The sequence below is a fragment of the Chenopodium album genome, chromosome 11, assembly GCF_948465745.1.
Source record: "Chenopodium album chromosome 11, dcCheAlbu1.1, whole genome shotgun sequence".
Classification (NCBI taxonomy): Eukaryota; Viridiplantae; Streptophyta; class Magnoliopsida; order Caryophyllales; family Amaranthaceae; genus Chenopodium; species Chenopodium album.
In genome coordinates this window covers 5,909,215-5,932,301 of record NC_137844.1, presented here as the reverse complement: position 1 = coordinate 5,932,301, position 23,087 = coordinate 5,909,215, and the positions used below count along the sequence as shown (strand labels likewise).

The following is a 23,087-nucleotide window of genomic DNA, read 5'->3' as shown; positions in this document are numbered from 1 at the left end:
GCAATTCACTATATTCTTGTTTCTAGCTTGTTGATCTGCTAAATATTTTAATCATGTGTCATTGCAATTTGTGCTTGCTCTTTGGTGTATGGAAGTAGTAAACTTGGTATTTTTTTCTTTAATATCATATCTACTCCATAAAGTAATAATGTTGTATTACAGTAAAAAGTCAGCTGTGCTGGGAACTTTGGATTGGGAAGTTTTGCAAATTGGTAGGAGTTAAGCTGCATGCTAACAGAGGTGATGCTCTCTGTGGTTTTCTTTTGCCAAAGCAACAGGGGCTTTCAAAGGTGTTCAAGTTCTGTTTTATGGCCATAAGATGGTGGTATTAACAGGTATGTAACGTATTCACATTTTGATAGGTCTTGTATTATAGAACATTGCAAATTTCATCGGTCTTTGCTGTGAAATTTCTATATATGTATTCCATGCCCCTAAACACATCCTACTACTATTACTATTTCCATGGACTAGCTTCTTTGCCTGCATTTGTCCGTCATGTGGGAACCCTTGCATATTTGACACCACCTTCGGGTGCCAGGAATGTTGCTTCTGAGCAATGACATAGCAACCCTTGCATATTTTTCATTACACCTGTTGTCATCTAAGACAAACATATAAAATAGTTTAAGTACCTGATTAATATTATACAACATCATGTTAAGCTGACAATAAACTTACTGTCTTACCGCCTTACCGGTCTCAGTTTCCTCCTCCCTCTTGGTGACAATTGCATGTTATTGAGCTAGTATTCGATCTACAGCTTCCTTAAACCTTCTTCTGTACTGTAATTTATATATATACTGACAGTAATTTAAACATTGCTCATAAGTTGGAAAACTGCGGCAGGCTTATATAAACTCTCTCATAGCTTCTACCAAATGGTGCTGCAGAGATTACATTAATAATGAATGTCATGAGATATGGCCACCTGCTATCTCTCTGAAACAGTGTAACTCGATCAGAAACTATCATCTCTCATTTATTGATCATCCTAACACAACTAAGTTACAAAAGCTGGCTCCCATATCAGTGTATGATTCAGCCTTGAAATAGAAACTCTGGTTTCATTTAACCATATTTACTATGCCTCAAGACTATATCACAGTTGTATAGCTGCTTTATCACTTCATCAAAGACGTCAGAATGAACATGCCACGACTTATTTATTATATTTTATGTTTGTCACAAGCTGATGACCCTTTTGCCTTTTAGGCTTCACCCTCTCCTCGTTTATAACCTTGGTTAATTGACTATCCTGTAATAACATTTACTTTTATGATTGCGATTGCTGACTCCATTGGTGGTTGTTATTCACAAATTTTATGATGTAAAGCATCTTATCTTTGTATAGGAGTATGTTTGATTTGTTTGTTATAAGCTAAAATAGAGGACAGCACCAAACTGGTGATTTTAACACTACTTATTGATTTGCATGCGAGTTTTGAAATGAGATATTCAGTTATGTAAATGTGGTTTTGCAAATTAGACTACGTCTGGTTTGACGAAAATAATTTCAAATTTCTTTCTTTCTTTTTTATTTATTTTATAATTTTTCGCCCCCTAGAGAAATAGAAAATGGAAGTGAAAAGGTGAAGATAGAAGGAAGGAGATGGAGAACTAGAGAAGTAAAAAGGAGGATAGACAATGAGGCTTCCTTTCCTTAGAAGTGGAAGTTATTTTACGGAATAGATTTTTGCCACTAAGAATTTCTCTCATGAGAGTACATAAGTGATGGCAAACATTATATAATCTCGACCTTAAAGTATGTATCACATAACTGTAATGCAAGTAAATAAAAACGGAGGAAGTAACATGTGAAAATAGAAGGAAAAGCAAAACAAAGGTGATATATCTCATCCTATTGAGCAAAGTATAGTGGAAACGTGACATAATAGAATATTGTTCTTTTCCTTTCTAATTAAGCCTTTTATAGAATGATTTATTTTTGCTTTCTCTTACTATAAAAAAAGCATTAAAAGAAAGGAAAAGAACATTATTCTATTTATGTCATGTTTCCACTATGCTTTATTCAATAAGATAAGATATATCACCTTTTTGTTTTTTTACTTTGCCTTCTATTTTCACATGTTACTTCATCTGTTTTTTTTTACCTGCATTACAGTTATGTGACACACACTATGAGATTGAGATTATATAATGTAAACGGATTAAGTATTCGAAATAATTATTGCACATGGTACCTACTACCCCTTTCGTTATCCTGATGTTAAAATTACTTTGATAAAATTGTTTGTTTATCTTCATTTATGACCTCCTAAAAGTGTGTGCATAAAGGTTCTGTTGCAAGTAAAAGAGAAATCGAGGAAGTATGTGTTTTATTTTACTATATTATATAATAATCTGTGTAGCAATGGTATGAAATTAATTTGAAATCCAGTAGTAGGAACATTACAAATATGGAAAATTTCCAAGTATTAACCATTTATGAGCCTCAAAAGCTTGGGAAACATTGAGGTTTCTGAAACATGGAGAAACCTCATGTCCTGAAGTTTTCCTGTTTTCTAGATTAAGATCCTTCACTTGGTATTCTACTCCTCTGTATTTTTCTAACACATTTCTCTTTTCATGGAAACCAAAAATTGTACAACGTATATAAAGTTAATTATAAGAGAAAGAAAATGTACTGTGAAAGTGACAATTAATAAATATTCACCGTGAGAGTGAGTAAATTATTAAAAAAAAAAAAAAAATCCAAAAAAGGATAGTGAGTATTTAAATTATTTTTTTAAAAATAACAGAGGGAGTATTTCACATAAGTGGATGACACATACCTCACCATAATTAATCATGTTCGTTTTTTTTAAAGGGTATGACATTTGTTTATAAATACATAATTATTCACTTATTCTTTCCATCCTTTGCAAGACAAAGTAACTTTTTCAGATGGAGTACAATACTCAGCCAATTATCACCTTTCTATATGTAAGTTTAATATCCATTCAAAAAAAAAAAAAAAAAAAAAAAAAAAAAACCTTAATGCACTGATTTTATTTATATACAACTCCCACTATTTGCATAGGATTATAGTTTTTCCTCTTTCTCATGACTAATTTTTATTATCTTTTTCAGATTGCTGTAGTGGTTAGCAGCCAGGCAGCTCTACCACCTGAACTTTATTGGAAGAATATCTTACCAAATGTTGACATGCCAAGAGCTGTCAAGAGTTCATTGCCTAAGCCTAGTATTGCTTCTTCAGTATCACAAGGTGTGTGTTTAAAACCCATGGAATGCTATATGTTTATCTCTGTTGGTGTAATTACCTACAAGTTTTTTCCAATAATACATTAAACCACTAGATATTTCACTCCTAAAGAAAATAATAATACTTATAATAAAACGTTTGTTATTGTTGTGTTGTATTATTCTACTATATAATACAAGTATGTATTTATGGTAAAATTCAGGCTGACTTCTGGTAGGGTTGAGTTGGTTATGGGTCACCATTTCCCGTGTTGATATTGGGTTGTATGTTGCTGGGTTTGGGTGGTCTCACGAATTGGATTAGTTTTAATAGCTCTAGTTATATACAGTATATACTATACTAAATACCTATTAATACAAGTATTATTGATTTTGTTGAAGCAGGCCCAAAGAAGATCCTTGGTTATGTTGGAATACATCTTGGTCTGAGTCCGTTTGATTATTATTATGCAGCTTCTCCTGCCCAATTACATGGTGATCCAATCCATACTCTTTTTTTCTTAAAAAAGGACATGAAACATGGAATCTGGATGAATTTGCAATTTACAGAAAGCACTAATACAGCCACATTTTTGCCAAGGGAAGAGGTAGAATTGCTGCCTTTTTCTTCCAATAAAATTCCGGTAATCATTCAGGAGTTTTCAATTCAACCCAACTCTGATGAAGCCAAGATTTTTGCGGAAACAATCGAAAGGTGTGAGCTTAAGGGCATCCAAGGGGAGCAGAAGTATTGCGCAACTTCTCTGGAATCCATGGTTGATTATGCAACAAACACTATAGGAAAGAATGTGAAGGCCATATCTACGGAGGCCAAAGTGGTCGACAACAAGGTCCAAAAGTACATAATTAGTGCGGTGGAAAAGGTTGGTGAAAGTAATGAAACTATAGTGTGCCACAAGCAGAACTATCCATATGCTGTGTTCTATTGCCACAAGACCGCTGACACATCTGCGTACATGGTATCCCTGATGAATGTGGATGGATCAAAAGTTAGGGCAGTGGCTATATGCCATAAAGATACCCGCGCTTGGAACCCAAAACACCTGGCCTTCCAAGTTCTCAATGTCAAGCCTGGAAGTGTTCCTATTTGCCACTTTTTGCCTGAGGATCACGTTGTTTGGATTCTTAACTACACCCTTTCTTCAAAGTTCTCCATGTAAAGCCTGGAATATTATATTTCCTGCTCGCCACATTTTACCACAGGATTTGAATTCCCAACTAATAAACTGCTGTATGTGTATGTGACAATAGTTTTATGTTCATGTGGTTTGTAACGTTGTACTCTTGTGTTGCACTCTTTGTATGTGCGTTGTTTGCTGTACTATAGTATACTCTACTGAGTACCGGCTGCTCTTGATGCTCATGACTGTGGGTATCAAACTCCTACCGGCTCAGAGCTTTGTAATTTAGTTTCTCACTCTGTAGTTCTGTTTACCCCTGCCTTAGCTCCTTCGATTGGTGCTGACTTTGTTTAAAATTGTCTCCGTGGAAAAATTTGTGACAAACATGTTCTTATTCCTGTTCCTGCTATTTCGACTGCTGCAAAATGTGATGTTTCCTTAGGTACGTGTGGGATCACCGAACTTGTGTCGCTTTTTACATACTCATCTCTCTTGTTAAGGATGCAATTTCGTCTAACTGCGCGACCTTGATATGTTTAGGGACCTGACTTTGTCCTGCTCCGATCCCTTGGGAACCTGTTCTTAAACCTGTATCGAACACTGTCATCGAGATGGATCAGTATGTTAAGGCGCCTTTTCTGCTGCACAGGTATCTTGCTCGTTTGTATCATGTCGTATAGAAGTATTGGAAATTTTGTGTGGCTTGGTTGTTTACCTCCATTAATATTAGTACTAAAAAGTAACAGCCCCTTTACCTATAATTTTTAAGCTCGTGCCTAGGTTACTGGAAATTGTATCAATGAGAGAGCGCCAAACTCCATCTTTGTCCATTCAAAAAAAAAAAAAAACCTCCATCTTTGCAATTCAACACCATCTAACATTTATTAATCAATGTTTGCGACTTGAGATGAAAAGATTATGATGGTTGTCTTAGAAGGGAAAAAAACATTCTATAATTAATTTTTGACTTTTTGTTATAATTATACTACAGTAAAAACAGATTATGGGATAAGTATAATAGGATTACCTTCCCACATTGGGAGTTTTAATTTTTTTAGGAAATTGGCTTTTCGATGATGAATAGGTAATTTTTATTTTAACTGGATTACTTTTGATTATTTATGGTAATTTTACTACCGACATACAATACAGTCTATGTGTTTCATATCGTCTCAAATCTGATAAATAAACCAAATCCCTATTTATATTTACCAAGTACCAAAGCCTCCTTCCCTCTTTACAATTGTACTTTGAAAAAAAAAAATTAAAAATACAAGGATGGATTTTGCAGAAAACAAGCATCTACCGGTGGAGTTATGGACAGAAATCTTAGCGAGGCTGCCGGTGAAGACCCTTCTACGATTCAGGCGTGTTTGCAAAACATGGTGTTCTTTAATTGATTCCTCTGATTTCATGTCTATGCATCTTCAATTATACAAAAACAATCGCGACAAAACTCTTGTATTACTCCAAGAGGATCGTGTATCACGTGAAGAGGATCTCGGCTATGGCTATGAAATAGATTTAGGATGCAATTTCCGTCTACTTAATAATTACACTTTTGATATGTATGATGATAATCTGCATTCAACTAATCAACTTTACCAGTATGCTGGAGATTGTCTAGGCTTGATGTTAGTGTGGCAGGTACATGGTTATGTTTACGTATTGTGGAACCCTTCCACTAGAAATTCAATGATACTTCCTTCGAATCCTTGGAATAACCGTCTTCCTGAATGGATAGACGGTAAATATCTTGTGGGATTTGCCCCTTCTAGTAATGATTATAAGGTGGTTGAATTCGACGATAATTTTAAGGATCTTGTTTTTATTTATTCCGTCAATGATCACCTTTGGAAGCGTAAGAACACCAATTTCCCAGTTGATTTTGAGTTTTTGATTCATCGGACAGTCTATGTTTACTTTGAAGGGGCTACGTATTGGATTGGAGGTGACCTTGACGAACCTTGGACTCAGACTCGTGTTGTTTACTTTAATTTTGAAGTTGAGGAATTTGGGTTCGTGGAATTGCCTGATGCAGGGAAAGATAAGATTGCCAGAATAATGTTCATCCTTGGAGATTCAATAGCTGTGATGAGCATATGTTCTGAAAGCACCCGAATATGGGTTATGGAGAAAGACCGTGATCAAAAGGAGTCTTGGAGGTTATGGTTTTCAGGAGGTGCTTATTTAGATGCTAATGAGGTTCTTGAGTCTGATTGGTGGCCATACGTTAATTTAGAGGTTCTGTATGACGAGAAGAGTGGTACACTATTGTTTGGATTCTCAGATATGATTTATTCTTATGACTTCAAAAATCAGCAATTACAACCGATTACAAACTATGAGGGATATTCCAAACTGCTTTAATTATGTCGAGAGCTTGGTGCTTCACAAAGGATCCCAAGGCCAGACTTTGATTCCCCTCCCTTAGCTTGTAACCGAGAATTTATTAGTGATTAATGTTAGTGATTAATAAGAAAAGCGTCACTTATAACATTGTTCGTCCCTTGGGATTCTTTTGAGTTGTTCAATACAACTTTTGTAACCCCCTAATTGATGGTGCGTTGTGAGGGTGTTAGTATACCTTAAATTAGTTGAAGAAAGGTTACTAATTTATTATTCGATTGATGTTCTCTATTGATTGTTGTGTTTATTAGACTTTTTACAAATCAATGAATTGAATGTTACTCACTTTTGGAGTCACCGTGATTAATAATTTACTAATTTGCCATATAAAAACTAACCATACTAACAAGTATATATATATATATATGAATAAATCTGCAAATTCCTTGTGTGCTATTTAGTCTTAGACTATTAGTGCGTGGTTAAGGTCAGATTCGATACGATTCGTTGAAAGTATAAACGATTAGGGTAAAAAAAAAATTACGAGTTGTGAACCCGTTACTTGAAAATTTCCACATTTTTCATCTGTTTTGAGCTTAAGAAATTATTACATACCTTTGCTTCATATTATTTGCAATGATTTGACATAAAGTAGAGAGAAAAAATGTCTAATCGTACAAATAATATGAAACGGAGGTAGTATATATATATAATCTACCAATTATGACAAAATAATACTCCGTATAACTTAAATATCTTGAATTAGGTAGTACTTCGTATATGGTAAAATCGTATGTTACACAGGACTTAAGCTAGTAAAATGACTAGCTGTCAATATACTTGATTTAGGTATATAATCATTTAGGCGAATAATTATAGTAGAAGAAACATAATCAACCTGGCAAGTAACTATACTTGTAAATAATATTTAGCCAAATTATTATAGAAGAAGTGATATAAAGACACCTAAAAGCATATGCTGATTATTTTATTACATAAAATTATTTAAAGGCTTATCATAATTGATTTTTCCTAGCCATAATCGAACTTATTTCAATACTGGAAGATTAGAAACAAAAACTAAGACAATTATTCTATTTAGAAGAACTTTTGTTTATGAATGTTGCTAACTTGATTAGGAACAGAAAACCCTTCAATTTTTGCCTCGATTGATTTGATGTCAAAATGTTGATGATCATTAACTCCAACACCGCTATCCATCCTCGATATTGAGGAGGAAGAAGTTTTTTTCTCCAAAAAACAAGCTTGGTTAGCTATATTCATCTTAAGATCCTCCATTGAAGATTTTAGAACTTCGAGTTCAAGTAAGCCAAGTTTATCGATAGGTGCCTCCCACCAATATTGGGTGGGATTTCTCTTCAAGTTGTTAAACACTTCGCCCCTAGCCTTTTCAACCTCTAAGAGATCAACTATTTTGGATAGTTGCGAGTTGAGTTCGCGCATAGTACTACTTTGTTGGCCTTCATGGACACCCTTAGAATTGGTACCATTAGGACATATTTGGTTACGGTTAAGGTAACGATTGACTATAGATTCAACATCTGGTTGACCAAAAGAGAAGATTTTTTGGCCAGGGGAAAACACAATTATTATGGCTTCTACACCACAAAGAGTGCATATTTCACTAGCCTTTTTAAAGAGACCTAAACGGCGTTTTGAGAAGGTCACTTGCCTATGACTTGAATTCTTAATCCTAGCCATTTTGATCTTTTGACGACCTCTGGATTCCTTCTTCGCCATGGATGAAGACATGAAGGATTGGAAGAAAAGATAAAATTAATAAGCTATTTTGTGGTGTTGTAAGAATGCATACTAACTTGAGGGGTATTTAAAGGGTAATGTGTGGTTCTTGAGAGAGGCTTTGAGAGTTAATATTAATAATTCCTTACCAATTATTGTTGATTTAGGAGTTTATAATATCTTATCTAATTAATATATTTCTCATTATGGAGATTTATGTTACCATTTAGTTGATAATGATACTGTTTCATCATAGAAAAATTAAAACATAGAGATTAGCATTTGACTTTTATAAAGTCAATTAGTACGTATCAATAATGTATTGTAATTATTTGATCAGTGGTTATTATGAACCGGAATGAATACTTTGGATTCCTCTTTCTTAAACTTATGTTTCCTTATTGCATTTAGAAAAAAATTTAACTTTTAATTTGAGTATAAATACAACATAATGAATCATGTACAACTAAACCAGACCCTAAAATGATAGAGTATAGACTACCATACAGAGGCAGTGATCCAAAATCCAAAGAGGTCTTGTGTAGAACTATAAAATATTGAGGACAATGCATTGAATTATTCAATTTTTAAGTTCTAAGTTTGTAGAAACTCTTCAAATATATTATGTGGTTATTATCTCTTATCTTGCCAATGTGATTCATTTTGAATCTTGCTAACTTAAGAAAGAACATTTAAAAAAAAAAAAAAAAAAGTATTCACTAGTTGGCATAGATGGTAAAATATATGGAGATTTTGTACAAAGATCATGATCATGAATTCATGATGATATATACATCGATGTTACGAGTCTTCCAACCAGGTGTAAAATTAGTTAATTAACTTCACGATAATATATACATCAATGTTACGAGTCTTCCGACCAAGTGTAAAATTAGTAATATATGTAATTAATCTCGATAATATGTAATTCCATGTTACGAGTCTTCCAATCAAGTGTAACTTTAGTAAAGTAATCTAGATAATATATAATTTTGATTTACGAATTTTTAGAAAAATGCCATCCATTACTTTAGTTAATATAAAGTATTAACACATTTTATCAAATGAGTATAGTTTAGGGTTTGCTGATTAATAATCCTTCTCCTGTATTTCGTGCTTCCTTTACCAACAGCCAATTCCCTTTAGGTTAAATTTCTTAAATATATTCAATTTCGCTTGTTTTCCACAACATCTAAATATACTTTTAGGATTGGAAGCAATTCCATATATATGCAGTGTCATGTACCCAGTACAAAGTACAATCAGCCCATGTAATGCACTATGCACTATGCACTATGCACTATGCACATGGAGTTCCTTCATTTGAACCTTAATGTTCTAGAACCTAAAATAACTAATTTATTATTTTATTTATTTTATTGAAAGATTAAACTAATTTAGGGCCTGTTCACATTTACTAAACTAAACTGAACTGAGCTGAACTGAACTGAAGTGAACTGATTGGAGCTAAACTGAACTGAACTGAGCTGAAATGAATATTTTATGAGAGAGGGAAATTAAGAGCCGAACTGAACTGATTGGAACTGAACTGAATTGAGCTGAACTGAACTGAAATTAAGTAAATGTGAACGGGTCCTTAATTTGTTCAAGAACAGCCCCATAAAAGTAGTTTCAGAAACAAACATTTTGGTATAAATTCCTAAAAAAGAATTAAAATTCCATCTTTTGACCATCAATTTTAAAATTGCAATGCATAATTTTATTTAATCAGACAGAGTACATAAATACCAACAATTTATGAATGAAAAAGTAACTGAAATCGAGATTAAAATCAAAGTGACTTCATGAAAATTTCGTAATATTCACAATCTAAAGAACACAACATCCCATCAACATCTTTAATCTTCATTAATTTCTTGATGAAATCCAATTCGCGAATGTAAATAATTTCACCCTAATTCCGGATACATCCAAATTTGTTTGCAACAAAACAATTGAAAGAGAGATTTTGTCGAGAACAAGCCAAATTGCATAAAATTAAGAAATGTAACCTATAATACAATAGTTTCATGAGAGAGGAATAAAATCTTGCCCTTCGGATCCTTTGTGCAGCACCAAGCTCTTGACGTAAGTATGAGTACCGAAAGGCTTATCATGAAGCCTTTTTCCAATCTGTTGTAATTGTCGATTTCTAATGTCATAAGAATATAGCATTTCAGAGATTGTTAACAAAAGTGTATCACTATTCCGAATATACGGAATCTCTGAATCAAAATATTTCCACCGGTATTGTATAACAACACCGGAAGCATCTAAATCCGTACCTCCTGACGAAAACCATAACCTCCAAGACTCCTTTTGATCACAATCTTTCTCCATAACCCATATTCGGGTGCTTTCTGAGCATGTACTCATCACTGCTATTGAATCTCCAAGGACGAAAATCAACCTCTCAATCATTTCTTTTCCAGCATCAGGCAATTCGACGAAACCAAATTGCTCAAGATCAAAATCAAAGTAAACAACGTGAGTCCTAGTCCAAGGCATTGTAGGTGCACTTCCAATCCAATACGTAGCCCCTTGAAAGTAAACATTCTTTGATTGAAACAACCAAAAACCAACACCAAGTGGGAAATTCGCCTTATCAATGTTTTTAATTCTCCAATGGTGATCATTGACGGAATAAACAACTACAAACACCTTACCATCAATAGTATCATCATCAAATCTGACGACCTTATAGTCATTACTAGAAGGGGCATATCCCACAAGATAGTAACCATGTTTTTGTTGAACAATTTCGTTATAAGGATTCGGGGGAAGTAGCAACGATGTTAGTTTAGATGAACTACTACAAGAGGGGGGGTGAATGGTAGTAGGTTCCAATCGCGGAACTTAAGCGGAAATAAACAATTAAAGCGTAAAGGAACTTAAAGCACACAGCAAGTTTTACGAGGAAACCATCCAGTGCCTAACTGGAAGTAAAACCTCGGCCCATTGGGACTTATAAACAAATTCCACTATAATAGGCAACTCTCCTAGTACAACCTATTACACAGACCTTTGCTTTGCAAGTTCCACCACGGACACTTGACTCTATGATAGGACACTTCCTACCAGACCTAAGACACTTCTCAGGACCCTTTTTCTCCCCTTACCCAGGACACTTCCTAGGTGACCCAAGACACTTCTCAGGTTCCTTTCACTCACTGTGCACTCACAGCTACCACTCGAATTTTACGAGATTTCAAACTCATCACTTGTGTGAATTTAAGAGAATCCACAATCTCACCCCAAAATACAAAACACTCAAAAACCCTTTTTCCCATTACAAGATCTCATTGAATATCCCTAAATACATATCTATGAATAAAGAGATAAAACTAATATGTTGAACACTCGAGACCTGTCTGGAACTCACTGGACATACTGTAACCAAAACCTGATAGGAACTTTGACCAGGAGAACTGACTTAGCTTCGTGGTGAAGGCTAAAACCATTAAGCACGACCACTACACTTCGTCAGCCTCAACTTTGAATGAATACTTATGAGCATATTTATAGTACACTCGAAATATTCATTTCATCTTGAAAAAGATAGATTTTCTGAAAAGATAAGTTTAAAAGATATTTTCTAAAAACAAGTTTTCCGAAAATATATCTTTTTGTTCAGAATAAAATCTGTCAATAATAATAAGATAAACTTAACATAAAATCAGATTTAATTCCAATCTTATCTTTTAGTTTAAAAATACTTTTTAAACAAAATTTATCTTTTTCCAAAAGGGATTTATTAGAAGATAAATATCTTTATTCAGTAAAACCAAATCCCTAAAAGATATGCACGTATTAAGTAAATATATATCATTAAAACCGACTTTTAACGACGTGCATACTTAAGTTCCTATTAGGTTCCTGAACTCTGACAGTCTCTGAGTTCCTGACAAGTCAGTCACTCTAATTTCATTAACTGTTTGGAGTTCACCTTGGTTCCATATAGACTTGTTCCAGACCGACTTTTATGTCCAACATACTTACATGAATCCTAGAGCAATATACTTCTATTTCTCTGTCTTCATGTTGCTTCTCTGAAACTCTTGTTCTGGAATCCTGTAGTCTTGATATATTCTGGATCTTAGGGTTTGCCCCAGCATTACACCAGAACCAGGTCGTTACACCCGTTTCGAAGTTCCTGTTAAGAAACTTCTGGAAGTTCCATTTCTGGAACTCTTCTTCTAACTTTACTTGTATCCTCGTGGATCTTCTAAAGTTCCTCTGTTTCAGTTCCTACTTCAGCCCTCAACGCTTACTGAATCTGCAAACATCACAACACTAGAAAATCCTTATTAAATAGAAGTTTGCTCAATTCTTAACATCATCATCAAAACCTCATAAGGGTCAACAAGTTGCCCCTTTTTAATGATGACAAACTGAGCAAACTTCTGAGGATAACAAAGTAACTCAGAAGGTTAGTTTTTTCATTTATAAAAACAATAAAGAAAACTAAACTAAATTAAAAGACTCCTACACATACATGACCTATATATGTATAGGATACTTACCTCGTGAAGCTAACATATGTAAACACCTATTTACATAGTTACCTTCATGGTTCCTTAGCCATCATCATGCTTATCAACCGTAACACTTATCATTGTTCTTGTTCCTCTATTGCTTATCCTATATTGCTCAAGTTCCTTGTATATATACTTGTCATTGCTCAGGTTCCTTGTATCCTGTTCCAAACATAACTTGCTCTTTCTATGCACAACTTAACATACACGTTAGATAGATAATCATCATTAGTTTATAATCATCAAAACCTAATTGCTCAACAATTTCCCCCTTTTTGATGATGACAAACTAATGATGCTTATCACATATTAAAGGATAATCATTGTACATTTATTCCCCCTTAGTTTTTCAAGGAAATACCATATGAACAAGTTAAGAACATTAAGAACATACACAAGAACTTAACATAGTTAGGAACTTAGCAATACACATCATTATCAATATATATATATACTTTCAACGATCATGATGTATGAACTTTAGACTTAATTACTGCATACCATAAGCATCATACATATTCTTCCCCCTTTTGTCATTATCAAAAAGGGTATTGTTCCACATGTTTGTTTTTCGTAAATTATACACACTTAAAGTCATATGTCACACCTACCACCATATAATAAGTAAATATATAATGGTTAAACACTTGTTGTTCCTAAAAGCCTCAAGGTACTCACTTTTCAAACACGAATACCATTTTCACACTAATTTCCAACTCACAATCCAAAGGCCCAACTTCAAAACCCTTAATTGAACTTGACAAATAAGAAGTTAAGAATCAAGGAAAGATCAGAGCTAAAAAGTTAGAAGTGGATTGCATGAATAAACAAATGAAAGCGCAAGCTCAAAGGATAAATAAAGAAGCATATGGAACAAAATAAGTAGAGGGAACATGAAGTGGAATTTGTGCTCTTCGTTTGACGAGGTTCATCACATTTGTTCTTCATTTCATACTCTTGAACCTCCTGCTAAACACAACACATATTCATCTTGCTAATTAATAACCAAGTTCCCTTACTTCAACTACCAACTACTTTGAGGAACATTCTGCACACTGGAACTTAAATAGATTTCAGTTTCATCATAGTCAAGTTCCTTCATCGTTTTTTTTTTTTTTTTTTTTTTTTTTTTTTATTGTTCCTTCACTAGCTCACCAAGTATACGAGTACACTACATCGTTATAGTCAATATTCTTCATCTTTAGATATCCAGGAAATTAAATATTTGATCACCCTTTTCTTTTCTTTTTTTTTTTTTTTTTTTTTTTTTTTTTTTTTTTTTTTTTTTTTTTTTTTTTTTTTAAAGGGTGTCATTATACAAATTTTGCATGCTTTCCTGGAACAACACATGTTAAATCAATGAAGATATTACGTAATCATACACTTGATTTCCACAACCAGACATGATCCATTTTGATTTCTTGGTTCCTACCTTATTCCCCCTAAGTCCCTCACCATTCTTCTTCCTTTTCAAGTACTTACTTCTTTGTTTTTCTTCAACTTCCCCCTCAACATATAATCACCATTTTTCATCTTTCATCGAATCATAAAAAGATGATCAACAAACTTAGAGCACATGGGAATCAAGAATAAGAAGTAAAAGTGTGTGAACAGAAAGAGGAAATTGAATTGGGTGAATAAGAATCTTCGATTTTCTGAATATGGGACAATTAAAGTATATGCAACACGGACACACAACTTAGAGTTGTAGAATAATGTTGCGATCAAAGATATATGGCGTGGATGCTTGAAAGTTGGCTAAAAGATAGGTTAGTTCCCTCTGAAATTTAAACAAGTGAGTTACAAACGATCTGGGAACTTACCTGTCTTGTTCCATCAAAGTTTCTTTCATTGTTCCTTTGGCAACTTAGGAACTTCGTGTTTGACAGCACCCATAGTTCTATTATGAGACCTCTAATACTCTTAGGCAAGTGAGTATGTCTTTTACAACACAAGAACTAAGTGTGACACATAAACAATAAGCGCATATTCTTTACTTTAAGTATAACATGCATAGGAACCCCCAGCTTGACATAACTTATGAAAAAAAATACTTTATACTCATGTTATGTTTCATCAAGTCTTGTTCCATTAAGCAATAAACAAGAATATGACAAGTCAAGACAAAACCATAAGAGAATCAATTCAAAAATTCACATATTGCATTCATACCAAAAATATATCAATTCAATTCATCTAATGCCGACATGTGAAAAGGAACTTATATCTTATGTAGTCTCTTACCAATAAAAATATAACTTTAAAGCATTGGTTGAATATGATGGCTTACCTTGGAGTTCTTGAAGTGGCTGTTATGTTCCTTGATGATCTTCGAATCTAATATGAACTTCCACTTCTAACTCAAGTTCCATTGTCAGTGGTTAATGCTCACAAATATATTTTCTTATCATAAATTAGCAAAAACCACTGCACAATGGCTCGTTAGTAGTACTAGAGATATATCAATTTAAACAAGTACTACTAATAACTCAGCTCATCTTGAAAACAAAAATTGATACTTTTAAAACTCAATTTTCAAGAAGGAACTTGGATAGCATTCTATCCTAGAGTATGTTCCACATAGACGTCTACAAAAATTCATATCAGGACATCCATGTGGTACAACTCTAATCCCATATAAACAGCAAGAACAAATATTATTCAATTTGCTTCAAGTCTAGCTACACACGCAACAAGTTCCTTAAAGATACTACATACCTTTGTATTGGTTGTTTCTTTTAAGATCCAACCTGGCCTTGTTCCATCCACGTGCCTTACTCAATAAGCATTTTCCAGAACACCCTTTTTAATCTCCGACCCTTTTTAGGTGTTCTAGAATAGGTTCAGGATGTGACATGCATCCTCTTCCTTTTAAGCTTATTAAGTTCCTGCTGCACATCTAACCTGATAACAACCAATTATATGTTTACATCAACCTTAAAAACAAACTTATCTTTTATACAACTATGAGTTATGAAGTCCATCTTTTTCGGTTGATATCTTGAGCTCTTCTCTGATCCTTGGTTGTTGAGGTTTTCCCTTTGGTTACATATGCATGAAAGACACTTTAGTTCCATAGTTTCTTGAGATATTGCTGGTCGGAACAAATATTATCTCAGCTCTGGAACTTCGTTGGAACTTGCTTTCTTGTATTGAGTTCTTTGAACTTTGCTGCATCAGTTGGAACTTAACATCTCGAAGTTCCTCAACATATGTAGCTATCCCTTGCTGTTATTCTTAGTGACATATTTCTTTACTAGGAACTCATATAGTTCTTCAAGAACTTGCGAGTTCACCTTTTATCACCTGTCTGATAGGAACAAACATGTTAGTCTCAAAATATGTTCACTTATTGCACATTAAACAAGATAGGGTAAACTCTTTATGTTTTGCTGTTCTCGGCGTTTATGGATAAATCGCCTTGGCACTTCTATCATCAAACATCCCTAAGTGGAACATAGGGTGTCTTGTTAATCAAAGATCTGTTGCTTCAGTGTTAATGATGTAGCAAGAGGCATTGAAAACTATTCCAAAGAACCTGCAAAGACCATTAGTATATAACTTTGTTCTCTTCTTGTCTTTCATGATTCAAAATTGGAAACTTGTTATCAATCTGTGTTCCTGCAACAAACACTAAACATGACTGGAACTAGGTTCCGTTGTTAGATCTATAACCTCATAGATGATGAACACTTAGCCACTTACCCTGTGATAGAAAAGACTTTCAACAAACAATTCATCGTCTCTTCTATTAAGAAAAGTAACCAAGTGCACATTTGCTTTCATTACTTATAAACAAGACATCTCTTTCAATTAGTCTCTACATATCACATGGTAAACATATCCATATCACTAAGATCAAATGGATTAGTGTTGCTTACCAACTACCTGATGTTGAAAGAGAATGTAACATGTGTTTGATTCTCATGCTTCTCGATCTTAACCTGTTTGGAACTTACATATACATATACCTATTATCGAGTTCCTACTAGGTTTATCAAGCATGAAAAGATTTACATGTTCACAGTTTGAAGCATAGAAGTATCTCATCTTCAATAAAACCTAGAAATGTCAGGTTGTTGTTAGGAATCACCTTGAGATCCACAAATGATGTGTTCCCTTTTTGATTCCCTTCACATGTGACATTTCCACTCTTTATTGATGATGTCATCTTGAAGCCATGAAACAGCTAGAGTTACAAGCAATTTAAAACCAGAATGTGCATTAAAAACTCGACGAGAAAAATATTCACAATGGGATAGGAACTTGACTTACTAACTTCTTGTTATGTAGAAATTTTACCTTTTGTGTTAGTATTATAAGTCAAAGTTCTTCCATTGTAGGTTTATAGTAAGAGATACCTTGATTTGGCTATCATCATCTCTTTTGGAACCTCGCTGTCGAGATATTGCGAGTTCCCTCCTATTATAAACCTTCAACTCTTCCATGTTCCTTTTGACATAAAGTTGGAACATGTCCTTCTGGTCCTTTAGACCATTGTATCTTGGGTAGAGGAACGTGTTGATTTAATCTCAAATTCTTCAACACCTTATCAAAGTCCCTCATATTATCATTCAAAAGATATAACCTGAAAGTTCACAACCCAAGAGATTCCTTTGTGCCTTTAAAATGTCAGTAGGTTAGTCAAAAGAGATAGATAAAACCTAAAGCATAAAAGTGTTGAAACATAAAGTTCCTGTAAGAATACTCCCTTTTAGATGTCGTTCCATCAACGAAATGATGAATCTCCAACACGCAGTCAAAGATAATCATCTTTACTCATCATCCTTCATAAGAGTCTGCTACAGGAATTCATGCTTTGTTCCAAGGAACTTTGAATAATAAGAACTTAACTGGAAATTGAACCAGAATCTTTACAGGAACGTATACACTATCTCCTATAGCACCTTGATATAGAAGCTTTGTTGTTCCTGTATCCCTAATTCGTTCTATCATTTCAAGTTCACCAAGTTCCAACCAATTTAAGCACTGAGCTCCTAATGGAACAAACTTTTATGCACCAATTTGTCTCAATGGACAAACCTACAAAACAATCATTAATAACTTGCACAAAACTAGAAGAGAAGTTAGTTTGTCATGATATACATTATAAACATCAAAGCAACTTCTCTTTTCATCCATTCACAAATAACCTTCATAAGAATAGGGAATTGAATTTCAATAGGAATTTGTGAAGGATTAATACATACTAAAAGCACATGACCAATATTTACAGAGAGATGTATAGGTGACTTACACACTTATCCATATTGTCGCTTCACCTACTATAACCCTCTTATAAAGGCTTTCTAGTGAGAGGAACTTGCACATAATTCCTTATATACAAACAACCAAAGATCATCGTTATTAATCAGTTGTCTCCACTCATATAGCCTGCAAAATCAGTCATCTTTTGGCTTTGGTTACCCAATATATATTGGGTACCTTCATGTTAGTAATTGACGTCAATAATCCATAATTAAAACAACTACGGTTAAACCAACTATCTTTACTAACAATAAGCATCATGTGTCTACATAATAAATATTCAGAATAACACATACACATGATAAGGTCATTCTTTGGCAAATATTCAAAATATACGTTCATTACCTTGCCCAAAGAATTAAGTTTCCATACAGCAGTAATCCAGGTTCCAAGAGACCAAATATGCATAATTCTACACAATACGTTCCTTGAACTATTTCTAGTAAACCGATTCTTTGAAAATAAATCAATTTGTAAATCTGACAAATACTTTTCACACTATAAATCAGATTTGAGGTTACACAAAATTGATTTACAATCTTCCAAAACAAAATCCAAAATTTAACTAGAAATACTGCAAGAAACTTTTGCACATAGTATCATGCATATAATCAAGATTTCAAGACGAGACACTTACCTCAAAGATGTTCATCTTTGAATCACTTCTGCTTCACAAGCAGACTTTGGTCTTCACGTGGTATTGGGAATGTTCTAGGGTTGAGTTCCATTCGCTGCATTCCTTGTAGATATCCATCCTAGCCTGGAACTTGCTCCTCGGGGTTGCCCGGTTTATCAAGAGCACCGGCTCTGATACCAATTGTTAGTTTAGATGAACTACTACAAGAGGGGGGGTGAATGGTAGTAGGTTCCAATCGCGGAACTTAAGCGGAAATAAACAATTAAAGCGTAAAGGAACTTAAAGCACACAGCAAGTTTTACGAGGAAACCATCCAGTGCCTAACTGGAAGTAAAACCTCGGCCCATTGGGACTTATAAACAAATTCCACTATAATAGGCAACTCTCCTAGTACAACCTATTACACAGACCTTTGCTTTGCAAGTTCCACCACGGACACTTGACTCTATGATAGGACACTTCCTACCAGACCTAAGACACTTCTCAGGACCCTTTTTCTCCCCTTACCCAGGACACTTCCTAGGTGACCCAAGACACTTCTCAGGTTCCTTTCACTCACTGTGCACTCACAGCTACCACTCGAATTTTACGAGATTTCAAACTCATCACTTGTGTGAATTTAAGAGAATCCACAATCTCACCCCAAAATACAAAACACTCAAAAACCCTTTTTCCCATTACAAGATCTCATTGAATATCCCTAAATACATATCTATGAATAAAGAGATAAAACTAATATGTTGAACACTCGAGACCTGTCTGGAACTCACTGGACATACTGTAACCAAAACCTGATAGGAACTTTGACCAGGAGAACTGACTTAGCTTCGTGGTGAAGGCTAAAACCATTAAGCACGACCACTACACTTCGTCAGCCTCAACTTTGAATGAATACTTATGAGCATATTTATAGTACACTCGAAATATTCATTTCATCTTGAAAAAGATAGATTTTCTGAAAAGATAAGTTTAAAAGATATTTTCTAAAAACAAGTTTTCCGAAAATATATCTTTTTGTTCAGAATAAAATCTGTCAATAATAATAAGATAAACTTAACATAAAATCAGATTTAATTCCAATCTTATCTTTTAGTTTAAAAATACTTTTTAAACAAAATTTATCTTTTTCCAAAAGGGATTTATTAGAAGATAAATATCTTTATTCAGTAAAACCAAATCCCTAAAAGATATGCACGTATTAAGTAAATATATATCATTAAAACCGACTTTTAACGACGTGCATACTTAAGTTCCTATTAGGTTCCTGAACTCTGACAGTCTCTGAGTTCCTGACAAGTCAGTCACTCTAATTTCATTAACTGTTTGGAGTTCACCTTGGTTCCATATAGACTTGTTCCAGACCGACTTTTATGTCCAACATACTTACATGAATCCTAGAGCAATATACTTCTATTTCTCTGTCTTCATGTTGCTTCTCTGAAACTCTTGTTCTGGAATCCTGTAGTCTTGATATATTCTGGATCTTAGGGTTTGCCCCAGCATTACACCAGAACCAGGTCGTTACACCCGTTTCGAAGTTCCTGTTAAGAAACTTCTGGAAGTTCCATTTCTGGAACTCTTCTTCTAACTTTACTTGTATCCTCGTGGATCTTCTAAAGTTCCTCTGTTTCAGTTCCTACTTCAGCCCTCAACGCTTACTGAATCTGCAAACATCACAACACTAGAAAATCCTTATTAAATAGAAGTTTGCTCAATTCTTAACATCATCATCAAAACCTCATAAGGGTCAACAAGTTGCCCCTTTTTAATGATGACAAACTGAGCAAACTTCTGAGGATAACAAAGTAACTCAGAAGGTTAGTTTTTTCATTTATAAAAACAATAAAGAAAACTAAACTAAATTAAAAGACTCCTACACATACATGACCTATATATGTATAGGATACTTACCTCGTGAAGCTAACATATGTAAACACCTATTTACATAGTTACCTTCATGGTTCCTTAGCCATCATCATGCTTATCAACCGTAACACTTATCATTGTTCTTGTTCCTCTATTGCTTATCCTATATTGCTCAAGTTCCTTGTATATATACTTGTCATTGCTCAGGTTCCTTGTATCCTGTTCCAAACATAACTTGCTCTTTCTATGCACAACTTAACATACACGTTAGATAGATAATCATCATTAGTTTATAATCATCAAAACCTAATTGCTCAACAAACGATTTTCTAATACAAGGGTTCCACAATATGAGACTCTTTTTCCCATCAAGGCAAAATATATCACTCAATAATATCAAACCACTACAACATCCAATAATACTGTAAAATTTGTGAGTTGAATGCAGCTGATAGAATTTCTCAAAAGTGTAATTATAACGTAGAGTGAAAGTGTGTCTACGTGTGTCAGGATCGCCATCTTGTGTTAATACAAAAGATTTGTCGCGGTTGTTGTTGTAACATTGAAGATGCATAGACATGAAATCCGAGGAATCAATTAAAGAACACCATGTTTTGCAAACACACCTGAATCGTAAAAGGGTTTTCACCGGCAGCCTCGCCAAGATTTCTGTCCATAATTCCGTTGGTTAATACTTATCAGCTGCATCTTTTTTTTTTCAAAATAGAACTGTAAGAATGGAGGAAGACTTAACTACCGAAGCTTAGTGTTAGGTATTTGGTAAAATAATGCAATAAACTTATAAGTTTTGAATTCATTGAAAACAAAATTTTATATAGACTGGGTTTACTTCTTTTTTAAAAAAAAATAAAAATTGTACAAAAGCAATCATATTATCCTTACTTCTTTAGGAAACTAATCCATAACCTGTGTTACATTCTTGTATCAAATTTAAAGCTGAGCTGTCACAAATCACGTTAAAAGTTTACAAAAAATAGGTTATATGTTGTTTAAATCGATTCAATGTATATATAATTTGGACAGTTATGGTCTAGTTCTAGAATTAATAATTAAAGAAAAAACCATCATACGTTACGAAGCATTCTTTTGATAGCAACTACTCATATTGATTTATTTATAACTGATCTTAACCTTCAATATTAAAAATTCATCAAAAATAAAGACAGGAAAAAAATGAATGGAAGATTCAGACGAAAAAAGATAAAAACAAATAAGGATTAATAATTTTTTTTTTTTTGGAAAGAAAAGGATTAATATATAATCTAGCATTAGGATAAGCAGAGTATTATATTTATGTAAAGTATCTTATATTCCTAACCATACTAGGGTATCGTTGTATATGGTTGTTACATGTGCCTTAAGGTATTGTAAAGTTTATTATACTTTATAAATACAATATACAATATAATTACAATTTACAAAAACTTAACAGTTTATTTTTGTAGGAAGTTTAACATGGAGTGCAAAAAGATGAGGATGTCGGACGACCAATTAATTGACAGAGAAATTTACATACCAACGGATTTACTAAGGGAAGAAATATTACCAAAGCTACCGGTGAAATCCCTACTAAAACTTAGGTGTGTTTGTAAGCTATGGTGCTCTATAATTGATTCCCAAGATTTTAGGATACATCCTAAAATTCGTAAAAGCCCTCATCTACTCTACATTGATTCGAAAGGCCACAGTTGGACCGGTCAAAATATATTTACTCTTCAAAGCATTGATACATTTGAGACAGTAGATAATCTTTGTAAAACATATGGAACATATGAATTTCATGAAACCTGTAATGGGTTAATGTTAATGTCTCAGAAGTTGTTACAAGACAAGAGTTTATTGAGAATATGGAATCCTTCTATTCGAAAGTCCTTGGTACTTTCCTCGTGTCCTTTGAGTTCTAATGAGAATCATGATCACCTTGATCATGATGATCTCACTGCAGAAGATCAAGACCATACATTGAAGCATATAACTTTTGATCAAGCTGAAGATGACACAACAGTTTTTCCCTAAGGTTTGGATCGATGAGCTGGCACATTCTGTTATGATGTTGATGAGCTGGCATAATTCTGTTATGACTGACTTCCCACGCTTTTGGTGATGTATTGAGTTTGTTAGAGATTCCCTTAGTGATGTATGCTATATATTTCTTCTAGCTTGTATGAAATCATCAGTTTTTAGTCATAATAAAATTCTCTCCTCTTTTTCTACATTTTTTCTCTGTATTTTTCTGAGTTCTGAGTTCAAGAACTCCAATATGGTATCAGAGCAGAAGATTTCCTGCTAATTTTTCCGCACAAA

At 33.9% G+C, this 23,087-nt stretch overlaps 2 protein-coding genes and 1 pseudogene across 2 annotated transcripts; 2 read left to right on the top strand and 1 right to left on the bottom strand.

Moving 5' to 3' along the window:
• Positions 1-2,828: 2,828 nt before the first annotated feature.
• LOC145567243 (BURP domain protein RD22-like) lies at positions 2,829-4,711 on the top strand. Its single transcript, XM_081626500.1, has 3 exons — positions 2,829-2,946; positions 3,094-3,229; positions 3,610-4,711. Exons 1-3 carry the CDS (start codon positions 2,908-2,910, stop codon positions 4,383-4,385), a joined length of 951 nt encoding a protein of 316 aa, XP_081482626.1. The 5' UTR covers positions 2,829-2,907; the 3' UTR covers positions 4,386-4,711.
• On the top strand, positions 4,652-6,904 carry LOC145567242 (F-box/kelch-repeat protein At3g23880-like). The gene is made up of 3 exons (XM_081626498.1): positions 4,652-4,788; positions 4,887-4,995; positions 5,638-6,904. Exons 2-3 carry the CDS (start codon positions 4,968-4,970, stop codon positions 6,714-6,716), a joined length of 1,107 nt encoding a protein of 368 aa, XP_081482624.1. The 5' UTR covers positions 4,652-4,788; positions 4,887-4,967; the 3' UTR covers positions 6,717-6,904.
• Positions 6,905-7,793: 889 nt separating this feature from the next.
• Positions 7,794-8,456, bottom strand: LOC145566144 (agamous-like MADS-box protein AGL62 pseudogene; annotated as a pseudogene).
• Between the last annotated feature and the right edge of the window lie 14,631 nt (positions 8,457-23,087).